This window comes from Podarcis cretensis (genome assembly GCF_951804945.1).
Source record: "Podarcis cretensis genome assembly, chromosome: 2".
Taxonomy (NCBI): domain Eukaryota; kingdom Metazoa; phylum Chordata; class Lepidosauria; order Squamata; family Lacertidae; genus Podarcis; species Podarcis cretensis.
The window spans coordinates 29,139,796-29,163,503 of NC_137171.1; the positions used below are offsets into that span (position 1 = coordinate 29,139,796).

Genomic DNA, 23,708 nt, shown 5'->3' on the forward strand with positions numbered 1-23,708 from the left:
CATCATCAAAATATGCCAATTTTGCACATGTCAGTTCCCCTTCCAGTTTTCATTGTTACCAGGTGGATGAATTCTATCATATAAAATCCAGAACTGGCTGATAAGATTTATAGTCTATAACATCTGGAGGGCACCAGGTTTGTGAAAGCTGTTTAAGATCATGTCAGATTACCTAAAAGAACACAGCTGATGTATTAACTAAAGCTAAAAAGGAAAAAAAAAACTTGTGATGAATTTGCACTACAGTATTTATATATATATATATATATATATATATATATATATATATATACACACATACATACATACACACACACACACACACACACACACACACACACAGGGGTGCCTCGCAAGACGAAATTAATCCGTTCCGTGAGGCTCTTCGTATAGCGGTTTTTTCGTCTTGCGAAGCAAGCCCATTGACAGCTTAGCGGATTAGCGCTATTAGCGGTTTAGCGGCTTTTAGCGGATCAGCTGATAAGCGGCTTATCAGCGGATCAGATGATAAGCGGCTTAGGGCTTAGGAAAAGGGGGGGGGGAGGGAAAAAACCCCACAGGAACTTGCAAGACATTTTCGTCTTGCGAAGCAAGCCCATAGGGAAATTCGTTTTGCGAAGCGCCTCCAAAACGGAAAACCCTTTCGTCTAGCGGGTTTTCCGTCTTGCGAGGCGTTCGTCTTGCGGGGCACCACTGTATAGAATATGAACCACTCTTCTGTTTGGGAGTTGATGTTCTTTGATGCTTACTGGAGAGGTCGAAGCAAAGTAAAATGTTCTCTCCCCGAAAGCATGAAGCTGATCATCAGTGGGAGTCCATTGGTTCTTCTTGGGATGGGCAACTGTAGCACCTCCTCTGTTCTATGTTCCCTGCGGCCACAACAGCATTCAGAAAGTTCCATGACAAAGGGAATTTAATTACCATTTCAGCACCAGTACAGCAATTTCCATTAGTGGAAACAGAGGCAATTTTCCAGCAAGAATACCCTGTGGTGCTGTTCCTGTGCCACTGGTGGTATTTAATCATGTAGACGGAACGCGAGGAAGCCGCAGTAAGATGCAAGCAGGAAATAATTTGTCTGCTTTCTTTCTAAGCCGAATACATTCAGACTGTTTCATTCCTTTGGCTGAAGAGAATATTGGATGCTGAAGTCCACAGGCTACTTTAGGGTCACCTTCTTCTGGAATTTCACTTGGGTGCCTATATCCATTCAGACCTCACTGGTTTCATCTCGTTTGCCAGCATGTAATTGGTGCTGGGAAGGCAAGGAAATTGATGCAGTATGACATGCTATTTTTCAAGGTTTTCGTCTTGTATCTCCCTGGTTCCATTTGAAAAGGGAAGACCTGCCTTGTATTCTCCCAAGTTTTTAGGGGGAGGATGTTGTATTATTTTTGCCTCCTTTTCTTCCTCTTCTAAACATGATTTGAAATGGATTTGAGGTTATACTGTGTTATTTTCATGGTGCCCCTGTATACCTTGATGCAGGGCTGTCTTTCCTCTGCTTATATAAAGTTCTTAACCATCTTATTGGACCCATTGGAACTGGTCCATGATGTCTTTTTTGTCATAGGTGGTTTGATGGCTGCTGTTTAGGCAATCAGCACATTGTGCAAAGAGCCTTAAAGATTGCAATGCCTTAGTTCCTTAACTGAATTTTAGTATTATGTTCAAGTGTTCCTACCCTATATTCCTTCCTGATTCTACCATTTTTTGGCCACACTCTGTTATTTTTAGCTGGGCCCTCGTCTGTCCTTTTTACCTGAAGCTTCAGTGAACTTATAGTTTAGGCTGCGAGTCTCCTTCATTTGTCCTTGCCCAACTTGCAAAACTATTAGGTGTGCTCTGGGAAAGCCCACCTCCCACTTCCCTGCCTATGTTGGAAGGAGGAGAATAGGATCCCGTTGGAAGCAGGAAAGCCATTTCTCTGTTCTCTTGATGCTTTTATGGAACTCAAATTGGCAGCATCACTCTGAGTGGTTGCCTCCTCCATCCTTGCCCTCCTGCTTCCTCCAGCTCTAAACACTTCATTTGTTGTGAGAGGTTCTGGAAGAACAGAGTAGCGATAGCCCAGCTGCAGCTTCTAAGGCAGGGGATCTGTGAAGGGAAGCAGCCCAATCAATGGCTCACAAAAGCAGACTCACAGCTGAGCAATAAAAGCCGTGGGCTGCTCTCGCTGCAGATGCCCCATAAACCTGGTGCATGAAGGCTCTTTTTGTTAGGGATCTGTACTATTCTCATTGCTGGCAGCCCTGGAGGAAGGGACAGGTCCCTTCTCCTTGCTCCAGGGAGAATATTGCCCAGCAATTTAATTGAGGCAGTATTTTACTATCAAAAAAGACATGCCAGAGAGAGAGGTAAGATTCGGCCTTTCCGAGAGGAGGCTGGTTCAAAGTGCAGATAAAATAAATAAAAATATGCAGGTGTTGTTTTATTTGTTGAACGGGATCCAGAAACTTACTCACATGGAACTTGTTTCTGTTTTGGAGAGGACTATATTTCTCAATCAATATATTGTTGTTAGGGAAAACGGATTATTTTTCCACCTTATGGGACCATTGCCCTTTGGCATGCTGTACCAAATGTGGTGTGGGACGCGGGTGGCACTGTGGGTTAAACCACAGAGCCTAGGACTTGCCAATCAGAAGGTCGGCGGTTCGAATCCCCACAACGGGGTGAGCTCCCATTGCTCGGTCCCTGCTCCTGCCAACCTAGCAGTTCTAAAGCATGTCAAAGTGCAAGTAGATAAATAGGTACTGCTCCTGCGGGAAGGTAAACGGCGTTTCCGTGCGCTTCTCTGGTTCGCCAGAAGCGGCTTAGTCATGCTGGCCACATGACTCAGAAGCTGTACACCGGCTCCCTTGGCCCATAAAGTGAGATGAGTGCCGCAACCCCAGAGTTGGTCACAACTGGACCTAATGGTCAGGGGTCCCTTTACCTTTACCTTACCAAATGTGGTAGCATGCTCTATCCTTCCCCTGATCTGATGTTGTTATAAGGAGACAACCACATCACGTGTGTTCTTTTAGTGCATGTGGGTGGGGAATCATTTGAACCCTCTTTTGTGACCCTAATTACAATATGCAGATTATACCTATGCAATAGACCACTGAGAGGATACTCTTCTGTAAACAACGCACGGGAAGCACAAAAATGGGATGCAGATATCATTTGTGCATCTCTTCCTTGCTCCTTCCAGTGACGTGTCCCAAGTTGCCCCTGCTCTCACTCCTTGCAGTGACTTTTCAGATTTGTTTTGTAACTTTAGGTGAGCTTGCTACCCAAAGGGGTTTTGCTTTGAATAGCCAGATGGGTTCACACGGCAAGTCTCCATTTTCCTCAGGGATTCCTCCCGCTTTGCACATCCAGAGTAGGCATCACGCAGCTTTTAAGAAAGGAGTGAGCCTCTCATCCAGGTTTTTGTTTTGTTCATAAATATCCCTCCAAGGGCATACCAGCCATCTAAAATATCAGGCATAGGCAAACACGGCCCTCCAGATGTTTTGGGACTACAACTCCCATTATCCCTAGCTAACAGAACCAGTGGCAAGGGATGATGGGAATTGTAGTCCCAAAACATCTGGAGGGCTGAGTTTGCCTGTGCCTGTATTATCTCATGGAGTTACCGTAGATTTGATAGAAGATTATGGAAATAAAAAGAGCAGTACTGAAATGGTACGTTAAATGTTTCTATTGCAAGTTTGGAGTTTTGTATTTTTTATGTTTATTATAATAAACTCTCTAATTATACATTTTTTTTAAAAAAAAGATTTGAGTGAGAGCAGAAATTAAGTCATTTTCTTTCTCTCCCTCTCCATGTCTGCGCATTTGCACATATGCACATGTGCATTTGCACACACACACCAAGACGCCTTCTCATCCATTCAGAGTGAATTTAATGTTTCATCATTGCCTTTGAACCAAGGCTTGCAGGGATATGTACAGTGGTGCCTCGCAAGACGAAAAGAATCCGTTCCGCGATTCTCTTCGTCTAGCAGTTTTTTTGTCTTGCGAAGCAAGCCCATTGATGGATTAGCGGATTAGCGCTATTAGCGGTTTAGTGGCTTTTAGCGGCTTATCGGCTTAGCGGATAAGCGGATAAACGGCTTAGCGGCTTAGAAAAAGGGGGGGAGGGGGGAAAAACCGCAGGAACTCACAAGACATTTTCGTCTTGCGAAGCAAGCCCATAGGAAATTCGTTTTGCGAAGCACCTCCAAAACGGAAAACTCTTTCGTCTAGCGAGTTTTCCGTCTTGCGAGGCATTTGTCTTGCGGGGCACCACTGTATCGTAGGGGGCATGGATCAAATTCATAACTAACTTTCATCAGATATATACCAATGTAAGGAGAAATTGGAGTCTTTTAAACCTATAGTGCTATAATTTTCTAATGAAGTCTATAGCCAAGTAAGTTCCACTCTGTCATTGTTATCCTATGTTATCCCAGAGTCAGTTTGCCACATTATCTTTGCATCTGCTATTTTATTTTATATCATCTATCTATCTATCTATCTATCTATCTATCTATCTATCTATCTCACAATTTCCAAAACCACATTCACATTAAAATAAAAAAAATCCCATTCATATATTTCTTTAAAATAAAACAATCATTTATGACTTCTCTTTTTGCCCTTCCCTGGTTCCTTTAATTTTTGCCAAGCCTCCTTATTTGGGACCTCACTCGCCCGCCATTACTGGATTAACAAAATCCTGGCTGCTTTAGTAGCATACATAAATCGATTGCATCTATTTCTTGTTGCATTGCGACCTATTATTATTGTGATTATTGCTATGCTTATTATTCCACTAACTATTCTAAAAAGTAATTCCCATTTGAGATCCTCGAGAGACAGAGTTCAAGAGGGGCAGTAATGGAGAAATGACTTGTTTATGTTCACGTGGAAAGTGAAGGCAGAGAAGGGCATAAAATCTACCCTCTGATCTTTATTGCACTCACCTGTTCACTCTAACACTTTGTTGAGTCGAGGATGCAGGGCACCCTCCTCCTTATTTGAATTGCATTCTCTAAAGTGCCATATGGGTAGCTTATGTCTCTTTCCCCCCTCACCAAGAGGGCAAATTTTTTTTAAAAAAAAAAATCAAAAATCCAAGCAGGGGATCTGTAACCATCTCCAGCTGTCATCTCAGGAAGAAAGAGAAGAATTTACAGTTAACAGTAATCCACTGGGAACCTTTTCTGTACTGGTTTCATTGAATTAAATGAGACACTTCGGCAAGCACTCCTCCTTCCCATGTTTGTTTAGTGTGGTTTTTTTAAACAACAACAAAAACCTGAAATTGCCTCTGAGGACTTAACCAGACCTCCGTTTGCCCCACTGCTTCCCTGGGGAAACCGGTAATCTTTAGCGCTGAATTGCAACAAACAGCAATAGTTTCCCCCCCAAATTGCTGTTGGTTCCGATTTCAGCTTTAAAAAATAATGCAGGAGCTTCATTGTTTGTTTATCTGTAGTTTGGCTCTAAGCCAGGCACAGGCAAACTCGGCCCTCCAGGTGTTTTGGGACTACAACTCCCATCCTCCCTAGCTAACAGGACCAGTGGTCAGGGATGATGGGAGTTGTAGTCCCAAAACATATGGAAGGCTGAGTTTGCCTATGCCTGCCCTAAGGACTGAAGGGAAGAGGTCAGGTCCTCCCCACTACCCAAGCTTAATGGGGACAGAGCTCAAGGAGATGTCTTAACAGTGCAGCACATGTAGAAAGACCTGCCACAGGTGGAAACAGTCAGGAGGAAAGACATGGATTGAGAACATGGGCCGGATGCTGTAGGTCAGTAGAAAATCCAGGGGCTGCAGTGGAGGGGATTTCAGAAGCAAAAGCTGCCAGGGTGTTTGGGAGCCACCAGGGATTCCTGTGTTCTAAATCCCACCCTTTCAGGCTCAGAAGAACCATTGTGTCGAGTGAGCACATCAAGAAGAAGGCTGGGGTCTCAGTGTGGGGGTGGTAGTCCATCAGGGCAAATGAAGCACTGCACCCACCTTTTCTAAGCCAGCCCCCACCTACCTGACTTTTTAGAACCAGTCCAGGAGGTGCCAGTACCTGCCAGCTTCCTCCTCAGTTTCAGGTGTGTTTGCATTACTGCCTCAGAGCACAGCGAGGTTGTTGGGTTCTTTTTTGCAGACCCCCCCCCATCAGCTGTTGACATGGCACAGTCCCAGCCCAGCCTCTGAATGAATAGCTCTAGCTCTGAGGGTAGGAGGCATGATCAAGTGGTTAGAGCAAATTATGAACTATATTCCATTTAGCGAATGGGATTCTGTGCTCAGTCCTGCCTATCAGAACAGCCACTACAGTGGCTAAATGGCCTTAGTTATCCTTGCCTGCTTATTTGTGTCGTTAAAATTACTTCTAGGATGCACCCTTCTGAAATCTAGCCCTGCGAAGCACAATATGCTGTTTCAGGCATTTCTGGCTGCGCTCATTACTCCTCGCCACCCACCACCAGCATGCTTGCCTTTCGCGTTGTTGATTTAGTACTGACTCTTCCCCCTGAAAGAGCAGCTGCATGACTTCAGAGCAGGGCTTTGTTCCTGCGAGAGATAAATTAGAGGCATCTCTTAGGGAGACTGAATTACCCCAGCAAACCACAGCTTGGAAATAAGGGGATGAAACACCTTTGTCAGGTTCCCTCCTCTCTCCATAGCTGGATGAGGAACGCCGTCCAGCCCCACACGTGATTCCAGATCCTAGCTGGGAAGTCCATCTGGAACAAGTGCTGAGAAAATCCCAGGCTCCTGGTTGCCTAGGCACCAAAAAATGTTCTGTTGGTGCCTAGACAATTTGCAAAGAAAATTCAGTTCTCTGCAGCATTGCTCCCTCAAAACTCTTGTTCAGGTTCTCGGGAAATCCAAACATTTCCCCCGCAAACTGCCCTAGAACTACTACGGTAAATCGCACAGCAGTTCAATCCCACCCCCACGCCTGGGCTCGGTGGTATTGCAAATGCCAGCAGACAGATGGATTACACTCTTGCCAGTTTTGGGCCTCGTGGAAACACAGGAGTCAACCGGAGGATATGGGCCTCTCTCTTAGCTGGTAGAAGCAGGGCTGCATCCTTACAGAAAGCCAGGAATCCCACTGCTGGGGTTGAGGAGGCAGGCAAGGGATGCTTATTGCCATGGCGATGGTGTCATGACAAGTTATTTTGCTCCATTTCACGGCATGTGTGGGATTAGAACAGAGAGCAAGCGTTTGTGACTTTGCATGTGTGTGCAGCATCTATTGTTTAATGTGCCTACGCATAGTTGTATGCTCTCACTCACACACAATATCCTCTCCTATCCTTTCATCTTCCAGCATTTACATGTTCCCATACACTCTCCTATGTACATGCTTTGTCTCATACGCGTATGTGCTTCTTAACATACCATTGTAGCAACCAGTTAAATGCTCCCCCTGGGACTATATTAGCTAGCTTAAATTGGCAAATTAGCTCTTTTGCATTACAAAGCATCTTGGGCTCCGTGATCTTGATGCCTTTAATATTTCTTTTGTTTATTGACTTCCCCTTTTTGCTGTGAAATTAATTTTTATTGCTCTGATTGTCTCATTTCCCCTTTAATCTTCTGAATGCCAGCTATCTTCATTATTTTAAAGGAGCTGCCGTACTGGCCTTCAGGATACAGCAAGCATTCTCCCTCTTGCTTGTTTCCCCCCTTCTGAAATGTGTGCAGTCTCCAACATCCCTTTATGTTTCAGGAGGCAAAACAGAGGGGGTGCTCAGAACCACCAGAAGTCAGGCCTTCTTCAAAGCAGCTGGCTGCTAGCAGACAGTGGTCTGCCAACCAGGCACTGAGGTCTTATGCACACTTTCTGTTGTTCCATAGGGAAACCCACTCTTTAGTGCTCATTCGGAGCAAACAGCTGTTTGGATTTTCTGCAGGTTGCTATTTGTTCTGATTTAGAGCTAAAGAGAGGGTTTTTCCTGAGAAAGGAGCGAGGCAAGAGGGAAACTGCTTGGATTCATGCTTTCTAGGTAAGGGACAAGCGGAAATGTCCCTCCGTGAATATCCACACTGTCTGAAACTGGCGATAGCTTCTCCCTGAGCATAATGGAAATGACTGTGCTTTTCACCAAACACTGTGTGTGTGCAGCAGGGTGCCATGGGTCCAAACTGAGAAGGACAAGCACCACGCTGCTTTCATACAGAGCAGTGAACTATGAACAACAGCGAGCAGTGTAGTGGCTGGAGTTTCAGACTAGGACCTGGAGGACCAGGGTTCAAATCCCTAGTCGCTCTGGGTGACTTTGGGCCAATAACTGTCTCTCAGCCTCACCTACTTCACAGGGATTGCTTGAGAGGGAGAACCATGTACACCACCTTGAGTTCCTTGCAGAAAATAAAGAAATCCATTAACAAATTAGAAATCTGAGGTATGTGAGGGAGGTGGATGGAGATCAGCAGGGCTGTGGGAAGTACAGGTAGGGCAACCAGGGGCCTATTTTATGTTAACCCAGCAGCATCCATCGCTGCCCCAACCTGGACAAACTCTACATGTTAAAAGCAGAGAGGAAATGTGCTGTGCACCTCTGTCTCTTGCATGGCACGGTTGCCTCCGACTTCTACTTCTCCTCAGCTTCTCCAGGATGTAGGCCATGTAGGACCAGGCCAGGTAGTCCACATGGGTTGAAGAGCATCTCTGGTTCCTTCTCTTTCCTATATCATACCTGATCTCTGAGCAGAAGGGAGAGTGAAATGGGCTTGGGAGTGTTCCAGGAGTTGGGAAGGAGAGTAACCGACAGACCTTTTGTCTGAGAAAGTGTTTTTTAAGTGTATCGGTTGGAGCAGGGGGCGAACGTGCTTTGGTGCTGTCACAGCAAAAGGGTTCCTTAAGCCCAGAAGCTCTGGGCTAACTTTGAGCCTGTAACAAAGGAGGGGGGAAAGGTGAAATTGTAGTCAAGTGCCATTCTGCAGGGTTCTGCTCCTGGATGTCCTTTTTCCGTCTTCAACTAAATGCTTCCCTTTTAAAAAGAAAAAAGTACATCTCCATCCTTGGCTTTCCCTGCCCTTCCTTTCTAATCTTTCCCCCCTGCTGTGTCCCATTTGTCTCCCTACAGACGGCACTCCCTTGAGTGAGCTCTCCTGGTCTTCCTCTCTGGTGGTTGTGGCTGTTTCCTTCTCTGGGCTGTTCACATTCATCTTCCTCATGTTGGCCTGTCTGTGCTGCAAGAAGGGGGGCATTGGCTTCAAGGTAAGCACTGTGGGAAGCCCACCTCCTCCCTAGGGCTAGCTGTGTAGCAGCACCGTACTTTGAGGTAGAGAGGGAGGTCGTTCTCTGTCTCCTCGGGGTCTGTGATTGCAAGGAGAGGTGGCGGGTGCTCAGCATTGGGCTAGAACAAACCTCGCTCTGGGTAGCCCTTCTTAGAACACCCGTGGCAAGGAGGCAAGATTCGTGTGGGAGAGAAGCAGATTTTGGGGGCGCACCCTTGTTCACAAACCCTTGCTGCTCAGAGAAAGCAGGGGCAGAGAGAGAAGTGTGTTTGTGTGTGAAAGAGAGAGGGCAACAGCCAAGCAGCAGGCAAAGGATCTTAGCTGTGACAGGAATTCATCATGGGCTGAAGATGAAATGGGGTGGGCAAGGTTAGTGAGCAACAACATCTCCAACAAAGCCTGGTGTCAGGGGCTTGCTGAGAATCATAGAGTTGGAAGGGACCACAAGGGTCATCTAGTCGAACCCCCTGCAATGCAGGAATCTTTCGCCCAATGTGGGGCTCGAACCCGTGACCCTGAGGTTGAGAATCTCACGCTCTACCAACTGAGCTAGCAAGCCTTAGAACAGAGCAAGGGATGCTTGTCTGGCATTCTGTTGGAAGTGGGGGTGTTGGGGTTGAAGGAGACCCTGTTGAGTCCTAACCAACCCAGAAGAAGAGGCGGATGGGCAAGTGGAAACATAGGAAGTTGCCTTACTCCGTTCGGACTGTTGTCTGCCTAGGCCTGAGTGCCAGCAGCTCACCAGGGTCTCAGGAGGGCCATTGCCACCACCTGCTTCCTGAGCCTTTTAAATGGAGAGGCCAGAGAGTGATCCAGGGACCTTCCACATGAAATGCAAGTGCTCTTCCAGTGAAATAACAGCTTCTGCTGTTGGGCCCAGAGGCAGTGGGCTTCAGTGTGATGGCTGCTGTTTCCCTGAGGCACTGTGTCAGAATTTAGACCAGGTTTGTACACCGATGCCCTTATTTGTACGCGTGACAAAGGTACAGTCCTGCAAGTGGGGCGATTTAGTAAACCAGAGCTGTCTTTAAAGCCTCCAGGAAGGTCAGTGGGGATTGTTGGTGGGGCTGAGCTCAGGAGGGAGGAGGGCATTCTCTCTGGAAGCCTCCTTTGCTCAGTCTGGTGCCGTGCTGTGAGGAGCAGGTAAGAAGAGCCCACAAAATACGAAAAGGCACACAAAGAGAGTAGCAAAAGTCCATAGGTGCCCTTGAAACAACATCAAAGCGTGTTTCAGGTCCGATGGCTCTTCGTCAGCAGCAACCAAACAAGTTTTAATGAGGAGATAAGTGTTTGTGCAAACTGTCTGCCTTAACACGCTCTTCCGTGCACACCTTTTGCAGGTAAGGGCGCAAACTCCCAAGGCGCTTTCCTCTCCCTGACAGCATAAGCTCTGTCGACTTCTAACGGGGAGCTCAATGGTGCAGTAGGCATTTCAGGGTACTGAGATGGCCTAAGACAGGGGTCCCCAAACTAAGGTCCACGGGCTGGATAAGGCCCGAGGGACTTGTTTATCCGGCCTGTAGCGAGCCCCACCACCTGCTCTTACCGGCTCTGTGCTGTGCAGCTGCTGACTTCCGGGTCGGAGGAGCACCGGAAATAGCTTGTGCGCATGCGCAAGCGTTATTTCCGGTGCACATCTGGGTTGGAGGAGGCCCGTGCACATGTGCACAAGCTATTTCTGGTGCTCCTCCAACCTGGAAGTGTGCCAGAAATAGCATGTGTGCATGCGTATGGGCATGTGCTCCCCTACCCTCTGGCCCACCATGTGATCGGCGCTGGAGACACCGGCCCAAGGCGTGGTAAGTTTGCTGACCCCTGTCCTAAGAGGAAGGATCTCTTTCTTTTGCCTCTTGTCTTGAAGAAAATACATGAGTCTTAGTTTGTGAGCCACACATGACATACCCTTCTTGCCAGAGTAGTGTCAGGGTGTCCCTTCTTAAATTCCCAGGCTGGTTGGCATCCTCATCCAGTCTTGGCGGTGGCCTGCCCTGGAATGCCCCACGAGGGAGTGGGCAGCGCCAGCCTGACCTCACAGGCACAGAATGTGCTGGAGAAATGTGTTGCTGAGATTCTTGCGGGGGCTCTTGGCAGCCAGGCCGTGGTGCAGCCGTGGGGTGCTGGAATGGAAGCTATGGACAGTTCCGTGGGCTGGCGGCTGTGCAGCACCGGCCAGGTTTTGCCGTGGGAACAATGAGGCGCTTCAGAGGCCCCTACGCTGCCTATATAGGGGGCGCAGGGAGGGTTTGCAAAGCAGCCTCCATGCTTTCCCTGTGGAAATGCTGCAGCAGCTCAAGGGCGTCATGGCACAAGGGTGATGCTCACCCTTTCCTACCTGGTTGCCGGGGCAGCCTTCGGTGGGATAAAGTCCGTCCAGGTAACTGGAAGTGCCTACTTGGCTTTTGCACGGAGTGAATGGGGAGGTGGGAGATGCTGCGGCCTCAAATTGCAGGTGGGGTGTGTGTGCATGTGTGGATGGGGAGGCGGGCGCATCGAACTTTGAGTGCTATTGCCGGGGTTGGTGGTGTTGAAGGGCACTTCAGGGAGGGTTCATTTATTAACACTCTTTCTCTGGGCACTCTTGCCTAGAGCTGGAGAAGCGAATCCCGGGAGAAGAGGCTGAGGATGGTTTTGAGGTGTCTGCCCTGCACGGGGGCCAGCACAGTGCCAAAAACAGCCTGTAATGTAGAACTGGGGAACCCTGGGCAGCCCTCCCCCTGCCCCCTGACCAAGGTGAGGCTGCTTCTCCCTCAACTGTATTTATGACTGTGTCTCTCTCACTGGGGGCAGGGTGGAAGGAGCAGAGCAGCCGCCACTGGCCACACAAGCCGAGACAAAAGCAGGGGTACCAGCGTGGGACAATAAGCAGCCGGCCAAGGGCGGGGTGGGCACAATGGGCTGCGTTGCTCTGCATTCAGGTCCCCTGGGGCTTCCTAGCTTTCCCATGCAGAAATAGGACTGGGGGCAGAGGCCTGGAAGCTGTTGCGCCGGCCATTAACCTGCCCCCTAGCCCAGCCTTGTGCCCTCCAGATGCTGTTGGTTCCCAACTCCCATTCCCAACTCCCATCAGCCCCAGCCAGCATGGCCCAAGGGTCAGGGATGCTGGGAGTTGTAGTCCAGCAAAAAGCCAACAAATGGACACCAGGTGGGGAAAGCCAGCCTTAAACCTTTGTCGCTTTGCCTATGGGACTGAGCTCCATCTCTTGAGTCTGCAGAGAATCCTGGGCAGATGATGCTTTGCCAGTTTTTGCTGCTTCTGTCCTGTTCATCAAAGCTTTTCTCGCCAGCTGCACCGCTCATGGAGCGTCTGTGTTTCCAATGGGAATTGAAAATTGGCTGCCATTAAATGTCCTAGGAGCTGTTGCCCTGGATCCGTGAAACCAAGCTTGAGCTAGCAAACTACCCCCCCCCATCTCAATTTGTGTTTGTGTGTGTGTGTGTAAAGAAAGAGTGCGAGTAAGTGCACTGCTATCTCTGTCACCCCACCCCCCTAAGTTTCAGTGTTTGGATCTGGACGGGAGCGTACGAGCGGCTGCGCCCTTCACACGGCTGTGGCATGGTTCATGCGTGTGCTCAATGGTGTATGTGGCTGCTTGAAGTTGAATTGCACCTGCACAGTCCCAGATGGCAAGGCTGTTTGCATGAAGCGGCTTCCCCATGCAGCTATCCCATCTACAACCACCACCACTCTACAAGAACAGGGCATCGCTGAAGCTGCCCTGTCTGAGCGGAGGGAGGTCTGCTTCACACAAGTGGCTGGCTGTCTTGCTTGCTTGCTTGCTATTTCATAGAGCTGCATTGTGCAACTCCCATTTCAAGCTGTTATACCATAGGGATGAGCCAGGCCCGAGTGTGCGAGAGGGCTCTATAGGTCTGTGTTACTGGCCAATGTTTACTCTCCTCTTGCATATGGACACTACAGAGACTCCTAACAGTAACTCCCTCCCCCAGGGAACTCCAGGAATTGTTGTGGGGTGGGGTGGGGGGTAGCGGAGGAGACGGGGGAAAGAATTAGGCAATCTCTAACAGAGAATTCAAAGCTAACTCTTCAAAGGGCATTTCCCCCATTATCTTGGGTTGGCAATTAAAATGGTTAAAGCCAATATTGGTTTTAGTTCAAATTGGGCATATGTATGAGAAGGCTGTGCTTAGTGCTTTTGTTTTTCCATTGTGTGTAGCTCAAGGATGTTTATACATGTATTCCTCCCCTGGCTGTTTATGGGATGGGGGAATGTGTGTGCCTGTTCCTCCCCACCTGTGTGCTTGCTCCCTTGTACAGAAGAACGCAAGGGAGTTGCCACCCACCACCTGGGTGCATTTTGGAACTAGGAAGCTGCCTTCTACCAGGTTAGGATAAAGAACAATGGCAGTAAAGATCCTTAGAATTCAAGACATGAACAATGGCAAGACCCAGAATATGAAAATTGTATTCCATTATTCTTATGAGTAAGGTAAACTACATCAGCGAAGGTACAGAAACACAAAACCAAATGATACAAATCAGAGGAAAGCATGCCAGTAGAGAAAAATCCATTTTGCCTCCTCAATCTTTTTCAATTCTGCTTTCTCAATAGTCAGAATTGACTTTTTATCTACCTGTCTGCTGTCTTCTGAATTAAATTATTTAGTTTTGTGTTTCTGTATCTTACTTGGTGTGGTTTATGTTTTATAGATCACCATTATAGTACAGTGGGTTTTTTTTTTATAGTCTGGGCCTTGTAATTGTGTATGCTTTGCTTCACATAATGTTGGACTATTGGTCCATCTGGCTTATCTCATGCCAGTTGGCTGCATCTTCCCAAAATTCCAGGCAGGCAGCCTTTCCCCTCCTTACCTAGAAATGCCAGAGATTGAACCTGCCACCTTTGGCATGCAGAGCAGGTGCTCTGCTACAGAGCCTCAGCTTGCCCCTTATTTATGGGTTCAGTACATGTATCTGTGCCTCTTCATCTGTGTTTGAGATGGCACCGATGATGACAGTGATGACAGTGTTATAGAAGAGTAATGATTGCTTCACATGCATTATTGCAATAATCCTTACGTGACTGGCATTACGAGTACTGTATGATGATGGGGAATGCCTGCTTCCACCCTTCCCTTTTCTACATGTGTATAAAAATGTTTCCTTGCCCTGTGCTGGGCTCCTTTTTCTCTCTCCCTATCTGTCTTGCCCACCCCTATCCCCCACCCCAGGAATTTGATAATGCCGAGGGAGAAGAGTATGCTAGTGAATTCTCAGCCCAGGGCTCACCCGCTACCCAGAATGGCCCAGAAGTTTACATTCTGCCTCTCACCGAAGTCTCCTTGCCCATGTCCAGGCAACCTGGGCGCTCAGGTAAGTTGCTGAACCCTCTGCATTTCGTTGCACCCTTTCAGTTTTAGCAACGAGGCACACTTGCAACACGCAAAATAAGAGCATGACCTTGGATTTTCACATGGCTAATCAAACCTGGAATCTCCGTTCTTGCAATAATGAGTATGGAACAGAAGTTCTGTTCTTGCAATAAGGAGTATGGATTAGAATCCCCCCCCCCATGAAAGTGGGCAGAAAACTCCTTCCTTTAACCTTCGTGATTTTGCACTTTTCACTATGGTTGAAAAGGTGTAATGGGTTGCCTATGTGCACCCTCAAAGCAACTATGTACTGACACATTTATTATGGCACTAAGACATTTGTTATGACATACGCTACCCTTGATTAGAGTGCCATGATAAATGTGTTAGTCTTTCAAGTCTCTCTTTTCTTTTTGTTGCAAGACGCTACTAATACAGCAACCACTCTCTGGAAGTTTTCGTCATTCCCATTCAGTGATCTTACATATGAGTTGTTTCCTAGAGGAAGCTGTCACAGGTGTGCAGAGAAAAGTGAAGCAGGAGCAGTAGTGGTCACTACTATTGTTACCTGGTGCTTTTTGTAGAGTGATATAAACGAGAAGTCGAGGCCCAGCCTGCCCCTAGGAGCTTACAATCTCAAGAGAAGAGGCAGATGCGATCAGAAGAATGTGGACAGTGGAATTACACATCCTTATTTTATTTTATTCTAAAAACCTCTAACCTCAGGCTTAAGCATGTGATCTGCTGAAGAGTCGGAAGAAATGCAAAATAGCTTAGATGTTGTCTTTTGTAGGCATAGGAAGATGCAAAATCTAGAGCTGTGCAGAGCATACAACCAGAACGCCAGATGTTCCGTGTAACACAGAAGCTCTCGTCCTTTTGCCAAAATATGTCCAAGAAAAATACACCTTAAGCTGTTGTATATTCCGTCTCATCCCACCGGGACCTAAGGCAGCAACAATTGCCCCTAATGAGCAGGCGATCTTAAAGCGGCCAAAACAAGGCAGTATGCTTTCGATGGTATGGATCCAAAGGTCACCATAGGGGGGTGCAACCTCTGGGGCTCCCCAAGTGTCCATCCCCCCCACCTCCCAGCAAGATCAAAGCTCCAAGAGATCCCCTCCGTCTGCAGCTCTTTTAGCTCAGCTGTCTGCCATATATTGCAAGGCTCCCTCCCCACCTTCTCCTCCACACAATGGATGGTCTCATTCCTGCTGCCCACAGCCCACTTGCAGCTGCTTGGTGGATACTGTGTCTGGGTGGATCAAGTCCTCGTTCCAGTCATGGAGTTCAGTTCCCTTCGCCCACATCTGTACTCTACGATGTAGATGCTTCTGTTGCCACTCACAGCAGCTGCAGCGGGGGGGGGGGGGCGGCAGGGCTGGTTTTATGTGCGCAGTGTGTGGGTTTGTTTGCAACTTCCTGGGAGCACCTAGCAATGCTGCTTTCTGCCCCTCCAAGGCCCTGCCATACATGAGTTGTTCTTCATCACAGGCATTGTCACATCTAAAGAGTCTGTATGCAGAGCGTATTGTATGATGGCACCTGCCAGTTATGCGTTTGGGGGCTTTTGCTCCCCCTGCACCTACTTCAGAATCCTCTGCCTGCCCGCCCCCCAAGGGAAGATACAGCGGTACCTCGGGTTACATACGCTTCAGGTTACAGACTCTGCTAACCGAGAAATAGTACCTCAGGTTAAGAACTTTGCTTCAGGATGAGAACAGAAATTGTGCTGTGGCGGCATGGTGGCAGTGGGAGGCCCCATTAGCTAAAGTGGTGCTTCAGGTTAAGAACAGTTTCAGGTTAAGAACGGACCTCCGGAACGAATTAAGTACTTAAGCTGAGGTACCACTGTACTCCAAATCCAGCATGGAAAAGCTCCGGTGGAAGAGCGCCAGGTGAAAGTGCCGGGAGCAGAAGTGGCAGCATCTGACCTTCTTTAGCTAAGCACCAAGCAGCCCACGTTTCAGGCGCTGGTGCTTTTTGCCTGTCTCCACACCAGATGCAACACTCTGCTGCTGTTGTTTCATTCCCCCTTTAACTAGTATCTTCCGGATTGTTCCGGCTTCTTAGATGGGCACCCCAGCCAGTGACTCGGCAGTGCCACCTTGTGGGTTCGGGATGGCAGGGCAACTCCCCATTTATGCCGTGGCGGGGTGGGGTGGAGGTGGCAGGGGAGGAAATGGGACACAAAATAGGAATGCAGGGCACTTTTTTCCTAAACAGGATGTGGTACCTGAAAAGCAGGCATTCCGACCTGGGCACCCAGGCTCCCTCCATGATCAGGCAAGGCAGGGAACAGCGAGATAGGCCATCTCCAAGCCTCAGTGTAGGTGGTTGACCCCCTCAGCAGAAGTCACTCCTTGCTCCTGTGGCCTGAGATCACTTCCTCTCCTCCGCTACCTTTGGAGACAAAGGCCTTTTGGTCCCCAAGTCCCACAGGCCCTGCATTCCTTCCCATGTGACGTGGCGAAGGAATCCAAGGCTTGCTCTGCTGTGTGGGATGGAGCCAGCTAGCTGGACAGTGACTCCCCTCTGCTCTGCCCACACAATTCTTGCCTGGTGCGGCCCTGCTGTGCACTAAATGGGCCCTCAGAGAATGGGTCCAGTGTCCAGATACAGCCATCGCCGCTGGGCGCAACAATAGGGCCTTTGCTTCTCCGTGTGATGGGGAGCAGTGGCGTCTGGCACTGAGGGGGCGAAGGGGTGGCACCGCCTGCTTTTTTGAGGGAGGGGGGACATGGGACTGCCCAGAAGGGTGGACGCGACACAGCCACTTTCTGCTGCCTGGAGGCTTGGAAGTTCGGCTGTCTATAGCAGAAGGCTCCTCCTGCGTATATGCGTTTGAGAGAGAGTCTTGCTCGCCTTCAGTCCTGGATCTGCCAACGGGGTAGAGATGCAGCAAAGTCACATAGCCTGGCCTCAGGAGCGGCTGAGGTGTCCGCTTCTCTCTGCGGATCCCCGTGTGCCTGATCCTTTGGGAAGCTTCCTGCCCCAGACTCCGCTCTTCTGCGGAAAGTTAAGATGAGGCAGCAGGCAGGGAACAAGCTGGCAGGGCATGCAGAACTTCAAACTGCTCTGTATGCTCCTTCACAGTGCAGCTGCTCAAATCCACTGACCTGGGACGCCATAGCCTGCTATACCTCAAGGAAATTGGCCATGGATGGTTTGGCAAGGTAAGCTCCTCACCTGAGACTGATCCCATATTGTTGATTTATGCAACGGGGCCGCGTTGGTGGCAGTGGGGGACAGGGGGAGAGGGAGGAAGGAAGCAGATGCCAAAAGGCATGTTGAATGAAGGGATAACAGCGTAACTTTTGCTTCCTGTCCCATTATTCCTGCCTTCCTTGGTGTTTCCCTTTTGGCTGTTGCTGGTATGGGAGTAGGACCGGAACAACGTGTTCTAATTCACAGGCTGCAAATAGAGATCTTCTTCATTTTTGACCCAGAGGGTGTGGAAATGAGGGGATTCCATTGAAAGGGTGCGAAGAAGTGAGGAGAGAAAGAATGCCCTGGGTTGGGAAGGTGGGAGCAAGGAATAGATTAGGTTTGACACCCCTGTCAGAGATGAGAATTAACAGGCCTTTGTATATTTATTTATATTGCCTGCCTGCCTACTTACTTTTTGGCATCTGTTTTTTTTTTTTAAATAGTGCCTGCCTCTGCCCCCAAAGCCAATTGTGAGAGCTGGCCATGGGGTGCTGCTAACTGGACATGGGTTGTGTCCAAGGTCCTTGCAAGTGCTGGTGGAGTGTAGAGCAAGGAGAGGCCTCTTTTTCATGTTACATTTTAAACTTAAGTAAGATGCATTGAAAGAGGGAGAAGGCAAGATATGAAATCTGTTCAAATGTACGTGTGCAATAACTTCAGCTCACGTCTGGGCCTTGGGGAAGGAGAACGTAGGGGAGAGGAGAATGTAGGCCTGAGAATGCTGAGCCTGTTCATAGTTTTCCCCGAGTTGCTTTTGTCACTTGGGGAGTTGTCCCATTTGCTCAAGCAGTTGGACACAACTCCACAACTCACATTGTGATTGCTGAAACAGCATCAGAAACCATGAGTCTGCATAGCCCTCGGCTGATGCGTTGGCTCGGTTGAGAGGATGGATGACATGGAAAAGTGCCGGAAAGTAATTTCTGAATTGACACAAAGTGGGGAGGGGGGGATTGAGAGCACGGAGGGGAAATAAATTTCTTACATTCGCTGGAGAATTACAGTAGACCAGAAGCTTTGATCTGAGCCGCAGATGCAGTAGTCACCTGCTAGGCTGCTCACCTGGCATTTTGCAAAAGCCTTGCTATCTGACAGATACTGAGAGATAATGGCACTTCCTGGCCCATGCAGTGGCACTGCCCTATGGCAGGAGCCCAAGGTCCCAGTGCAACAGGCTAATGCCCTCTGTCTCTCCCATCCCAGGTGTTCCTCGGTGAGGTGAATGCAGGGCTGAGCAGCACTCAGGTGGTAGTGAAGGAACTCAAAGCCAGTGCCAGTGTTCAAGATCAGATGCAGTTCCTGGAAGAGGCCCAGCCTTACAGGTAAGTTCCCCAGGGCCTTTCTGTAATAAGAAACATTGTTGTTGTTTTTAATTGCTGTATTTGTACTCCCAGGTGTGTGCTTGTGGGATTTTCTGTCTCAGGTGTCAAAGTAACTTGGCCAAACTTGGGCGCTATGCACTTTGTCCTGGGGAAGTGGCTCCACTTGCTGTTCCACCTGAGGCAGTGGAACGTCTTGGGCCGGCCCTGTTGATGACCTTGGCCAGGAGAGAAAGATTGTAAGAGGACCTGTGTTAAGTCTTCCCCCGAGCCGAAGTACAAATGTGCTTCTGGAAACCTGCTTGCCTTCTAAATAAATACCACTTTCCCATGGATGCGCCCAGAGAAACTTGACAATGTTAAAGAATAAAACTATATAAGACGATTGTAAGAGCTATTCATTCATCTCTCCCCCCCCCCCACACACACTCTACCATAATTTCCATGCCCAATTGGGAGAACACAGATGAGCCCCCATTGACCCGTTCCCTTCCTGCAAGTCCCTGCCACCATTCCTGAATGTTGTGGGGGCTCAGTTGCCTGCAGCAGGGAGCTTGCTCTGCTTGACTAAGCTCTCTGTACTATTTAGACCCTGACACATCGCAGTGTTGTTGATGATCAAGAGAGCCCTACCCTTGTACACAACACAATGACCAAAACGAACTACAAACAGTGAGATACACCTTGTAGAATCAACCAACAATGAAAACTAGCAGCAGATTTTGGAACTAAAAAATGTCGAAACCGGTGGCAGAAGTAGTTAAGGCATTACAAATGTAAAATCCTAGTAAAAATGATGGCGTCAACTTATTATACAAGACATTTAGATGGAGCTTGACTGATCTCAAATGCTTACTGTATAGCCCGGTTGCCCAAAGGTGTGTGCTTGGGAATTTTTGTTAGCACCGTGCAGGACTTACATCTAAAACGTGTTTTTTCTCTTTCCTGATAACTTCAAAGTATCCTTGCACCTTTCCCCACACACAATTAATCCAGTATAACTAATATTTCCTGGTTTTGTGTCATTGGCCCCCAAGGTATTAACACGCTTGAGGCACCTGAGGAAAATGTACTCCTTCTAAGCAACCCAATTCTCTGTATCACCTGCCGGGAAAGCTGTTCTGTGTTAAAACGATTTGCAGCGTATACCCCCGGGCTGGAAGGAAGTCAAAGGGGCTGCCTTTTGGATTCGAGAGGCATTGTCCGGGGGGAGGGATGGGACAGTGCTGGGAAAGCGATGAATTACCGTACCGACTCATGAACAAACTCCCCTATTGTCCTTGGCCGTGCTGTGGTGGCTGGCACAGCTTAGGACCCATTTATTCGCGGACAGTACAGGGCTGTGCCATAGGAGCCCCTCCCTGTCCCCGCATGAACCTATTGTGTGAGTTGTTTGGAAAGGAGGGGAGAGGAGAGCACACCCTGGAGCAAATCTCTCTTTCTCAGCTAACCTACTTGGGGCTTCACCTGTAGGCCCAGCCTGCTCCTTCTTGGCTGCCCTGGCCCCAATGGCTTCCCTAAGGATCCTCCTATCGCCTTGCTCCCTGAGTCTCCTTTTCCTTTGATCTGCAGTGCTGCTGATGCAATTCCCTGCCTGGACTCTTTCCTTTCTTTTCTCCCCCTCCCCTTTCAGTCCCATTTCACTCTCCTGCTTTCCCCCTGTTTCACAGGGCACTCCAGCATACCAATCTCCTGCAGTGCCTGGCCCAGTGTGCAGAAGTGACGCCCTACCTGCTGGTGATGGAGTTCTGCCCATTGGTGAGTCATTGCTAGAGGGGAGTTGCACACTTCCTCTCCATCCCCCACTCCACCCCCCAAAAACCCCTGCTGCTGTGGGCCTCCCCTGATCTTTGGGGGGCAGGTAAGCAACAAGACTGTGGCTGGCCGAGAGCCAAATCCTTGTTTAGGTTCATGCCATATCTCTCTCCTGACTCTCGCTTGGGTCACGTGAAACCATTTGCTCACTTCCAGAGGTTTTTTTTTTCTGCTGTTGCGTTCTTTGGGGGAATCTGTGGCTCCCTGGGTAATGTTAGACTCCAGTTCCCATTATCCCTAATGGTCAGGAATGATGGGAGTTGCCGTTCAATAACATCCGGAAGGACACAAGGTTCTGTATGCCAGGTGTATGTACTCTCTCCCAAATATGCTTTGTTTTACCTAGTTTGATGGAAGGGACGCGGGTGGCGCTGTGGGTTAAACCACAGAGCCTAGGACTTGCAGATCATAAGGTCAGCGGTTCAAATCCCCACGACAGGGTGAGCTCTCGTTGCTCGGTCCCTGCTCCTGCCAACCTAGCAGTTTGAAAACACATCAAAAGTGCAAGTAAATAAATAGGTACTGCTCTGGCAGGAAGGTAAACAGCGTTTCCGTGCGCTGCTCTGGCTCACCAGAAGTGGCTTAGTCATGCTGGCCACATGACCTGGAAGCTGTACACCGGCTCCCTCAGCCAATAAAGTGAGATGAGCGCCACAACCCCAGAGTCGGTCACAACTGGACCTAATGGTGAGGGGTCCTTTTACCTTTACCTAGTTTGATGGTGGGTGGATGCTCCTACTTTAGATACAGGGTTTGACTGAGAGACCATTGCATCTTTGAATTCTGTGGTGTATTTTTTCCTCTGTGGGGTACTGGCGGTTTAGTGTAGGGCTGGGTAAACCTCTTCCCTGCTCCTGCCACTCAGATGTTGCTGGACTCTCACTCCCATCCACCCCTGGTCCATTGGTCATGCTGGCTTGAGCTGATGGAAATTGGAGTCCACAGACTTCCCTATCCCTGGGTTTGGTGCACATGGCTCTCCCTCACTCCAGGCCTTCTTTGGGGCTTAGCTCCCACCCCCTTGGCTGCATTGCAGAGATGCTTTCTCTCTCTTGTTCTCCTCCAACACACCCATTGAGACCGCACAAGAAAGGTCTGTAGGCAGTGGTGCCCATGGGTAACGTTGTTGCTGCTGCTGCCACCCTGACAGGGTGACCTGAAGGGCTACCTGCGGAGCTGCCATGCGGCCGAGGCGCTGGCACCAGACCCCCTCACCTTGCAACGTATGGCCTGCGAGGTGTCCTGCGGCCTGCTGCATCTTCACCGCAACAACTATGTGCACAGGTGAGTCAGAGTTCCTGTCTCTTTCCTTTGCCGCAATTTCACATGGGAGTGTGTGGAGGAGGGGTGGGGAAGAATCCTGGGAAAGGGGCCCAGTTCTTCATTGGGGTTGACAGGGGAGCACCAGTGGGATCAGTAAAGCGCTAAGCCCAAAGTGCAGCAGGAAATAAAATGGGATGTACACGCAGTGGTTCACGGAGCAGCAGGTGTCACTGTCAAAGCCACCCTGTGGAAGTTGCTATATTCCATGCCAGACCATTGGTTCATATTATAGCTCAGTTTTGTCTACACCAGTGTTTCCCAAACTTGGGTCACCAGATGGTTTTTTTGGACTACAACTCCCATCACCCCTAGCTGGTCAGGGATGGTGGGAATTGTAGTCCAAAAACCAGCTGGACTGGAGACCCAAGTTTGTGGAACACTGGTCTACACCGACTAGCAGCAGCTCTTTGTCATTTTAGACAGGAGTATTTGCCAGCCCTACTTAGGAGGACTGAACTTGGAATCTGCTGCACCCAATTCCACCACTGATGATCTCTTTCCATATGACGGTGTTGCCATGTTAATGAATGCAGCATGAGGTGGGGTGTTTGGTTCCTGGTTCCTGGTGGCTGGAGGTGGAGGTGGTGATGATCCACAGAAGCAGAGATGAGGCTTTCATTTCCGCTTTTGGATTTTCTGAAGGGTTCATGGGCTGAGAAATGGGAAGCCTTTGGTTCATGCGGTGGAAGTTTTGGCCTAAGGGAGAAAGCAAGCCCTAAGGTCCTATGTGGGGAGTGAAGTTATGTGGACTTATGGCCAGTGTGTGCAAGGTATGGCATGTGTCGCTTGATAGCTTTCTTCTGCAACGGCGTTCTTGTCTTCTTCCTGTTTGCCCTTCCCGGAAACGTGGGGCTCCAGCATGCAACTTGCACTCCAGGAAGAAACCATCCCGCTGTGGATACCCTTCTGCAGATCCTGATCTCCTCCCGTCACCCTGCTCCTCCTCCCCAACAATATCCTGGTGCTGAGTGAGTGGCACTCAAGAGACTCCAGCATCAGTGATTTTGTTGAAGAGGCTGAGCTCTGCCATCTTCTGAGGATGGGAGTCCTCCTCCTTTCAGGGAAGTGCACTGAGCTACAAACTGGATGTCCCGAGGCTGAATTTTGCCTCTGCCATGATCTCACTTTGTGGTCTTAGATGAGTCCGTCCCCCATTCCCACCTACCCCTCTCGCTCCCTAAAGGGACAAAGGTGTTTTTAGGAACTAGGCTTTGCAAGTCTGCACAGGCAAGAGCAGATCGAAACGCTACATCCTTCAAAGATACAGCTTTGCTGGAAGGACATTGTTGGGGAATCAAGAGGGAGGCAAGCAGTTGACCGTGGGTTTAGACTGCTGTCTGTGATGCTCAACCAGTGGCCAGCCAGAGATTCATTATTGGTCTTGGTGAGCTAAGCAAACCCAATGAGGGCATATTTGGGTTTCTGCCCTGGCACATCTAGTCAGCCCTTTCCCACTCCCCGGCCCCATAGCTCCTGTT

The 23,708-nt window shown here is 49.0% G+C and overlaps 1 protein-coding gene across 4 annotated transcripts in view; it reads left to right on the forward strand.

Annotated features, from left to right (window-relative positions):
* Positions 1-23,708, forward strand: part of AATK (apoptosis associated tyrosine kinase) — an 87,299-nt gene that overhangs the window by 46,498 nt on the left and 17,093 nt on the right. For 2 of the 4 annotated variants that reach the window (XM_079965349.1, XM_079965348.1), the window contains exons 2-8: positions 9,079-9,212; positions 11,819-11,962; positions 14,423-14,564; positions 17,660-17,739; positions 18,977-19,095; positions 20,763-20,850; positions 22,058-22,191. In XM_079965349.1, the coding sequence (XP_079821475.1) occupies positions 9,079-9,212; positions 11,819-11,962; positions 14,423-14,564; positions 17,660-17,739; positions 18,977-19,095; positions 20,763-20,850; positions 22,058-22,191 (841 nt within the window). Of the gene's footprint in view, positions 1-9,078; positions 9,213-11,507; positions 11,607-11,818; positions 11,963-14,422; positions 14,565-17,659; positions 17,740-18,976; positions 19,096-20,762; positions 20,851-22,057; positions 22,192-23,708 lie in introns of those variants that run through there. The other 2 variants (XM_079965350.1, XM_079965351.1) reach the window with 2 other exon arrangements.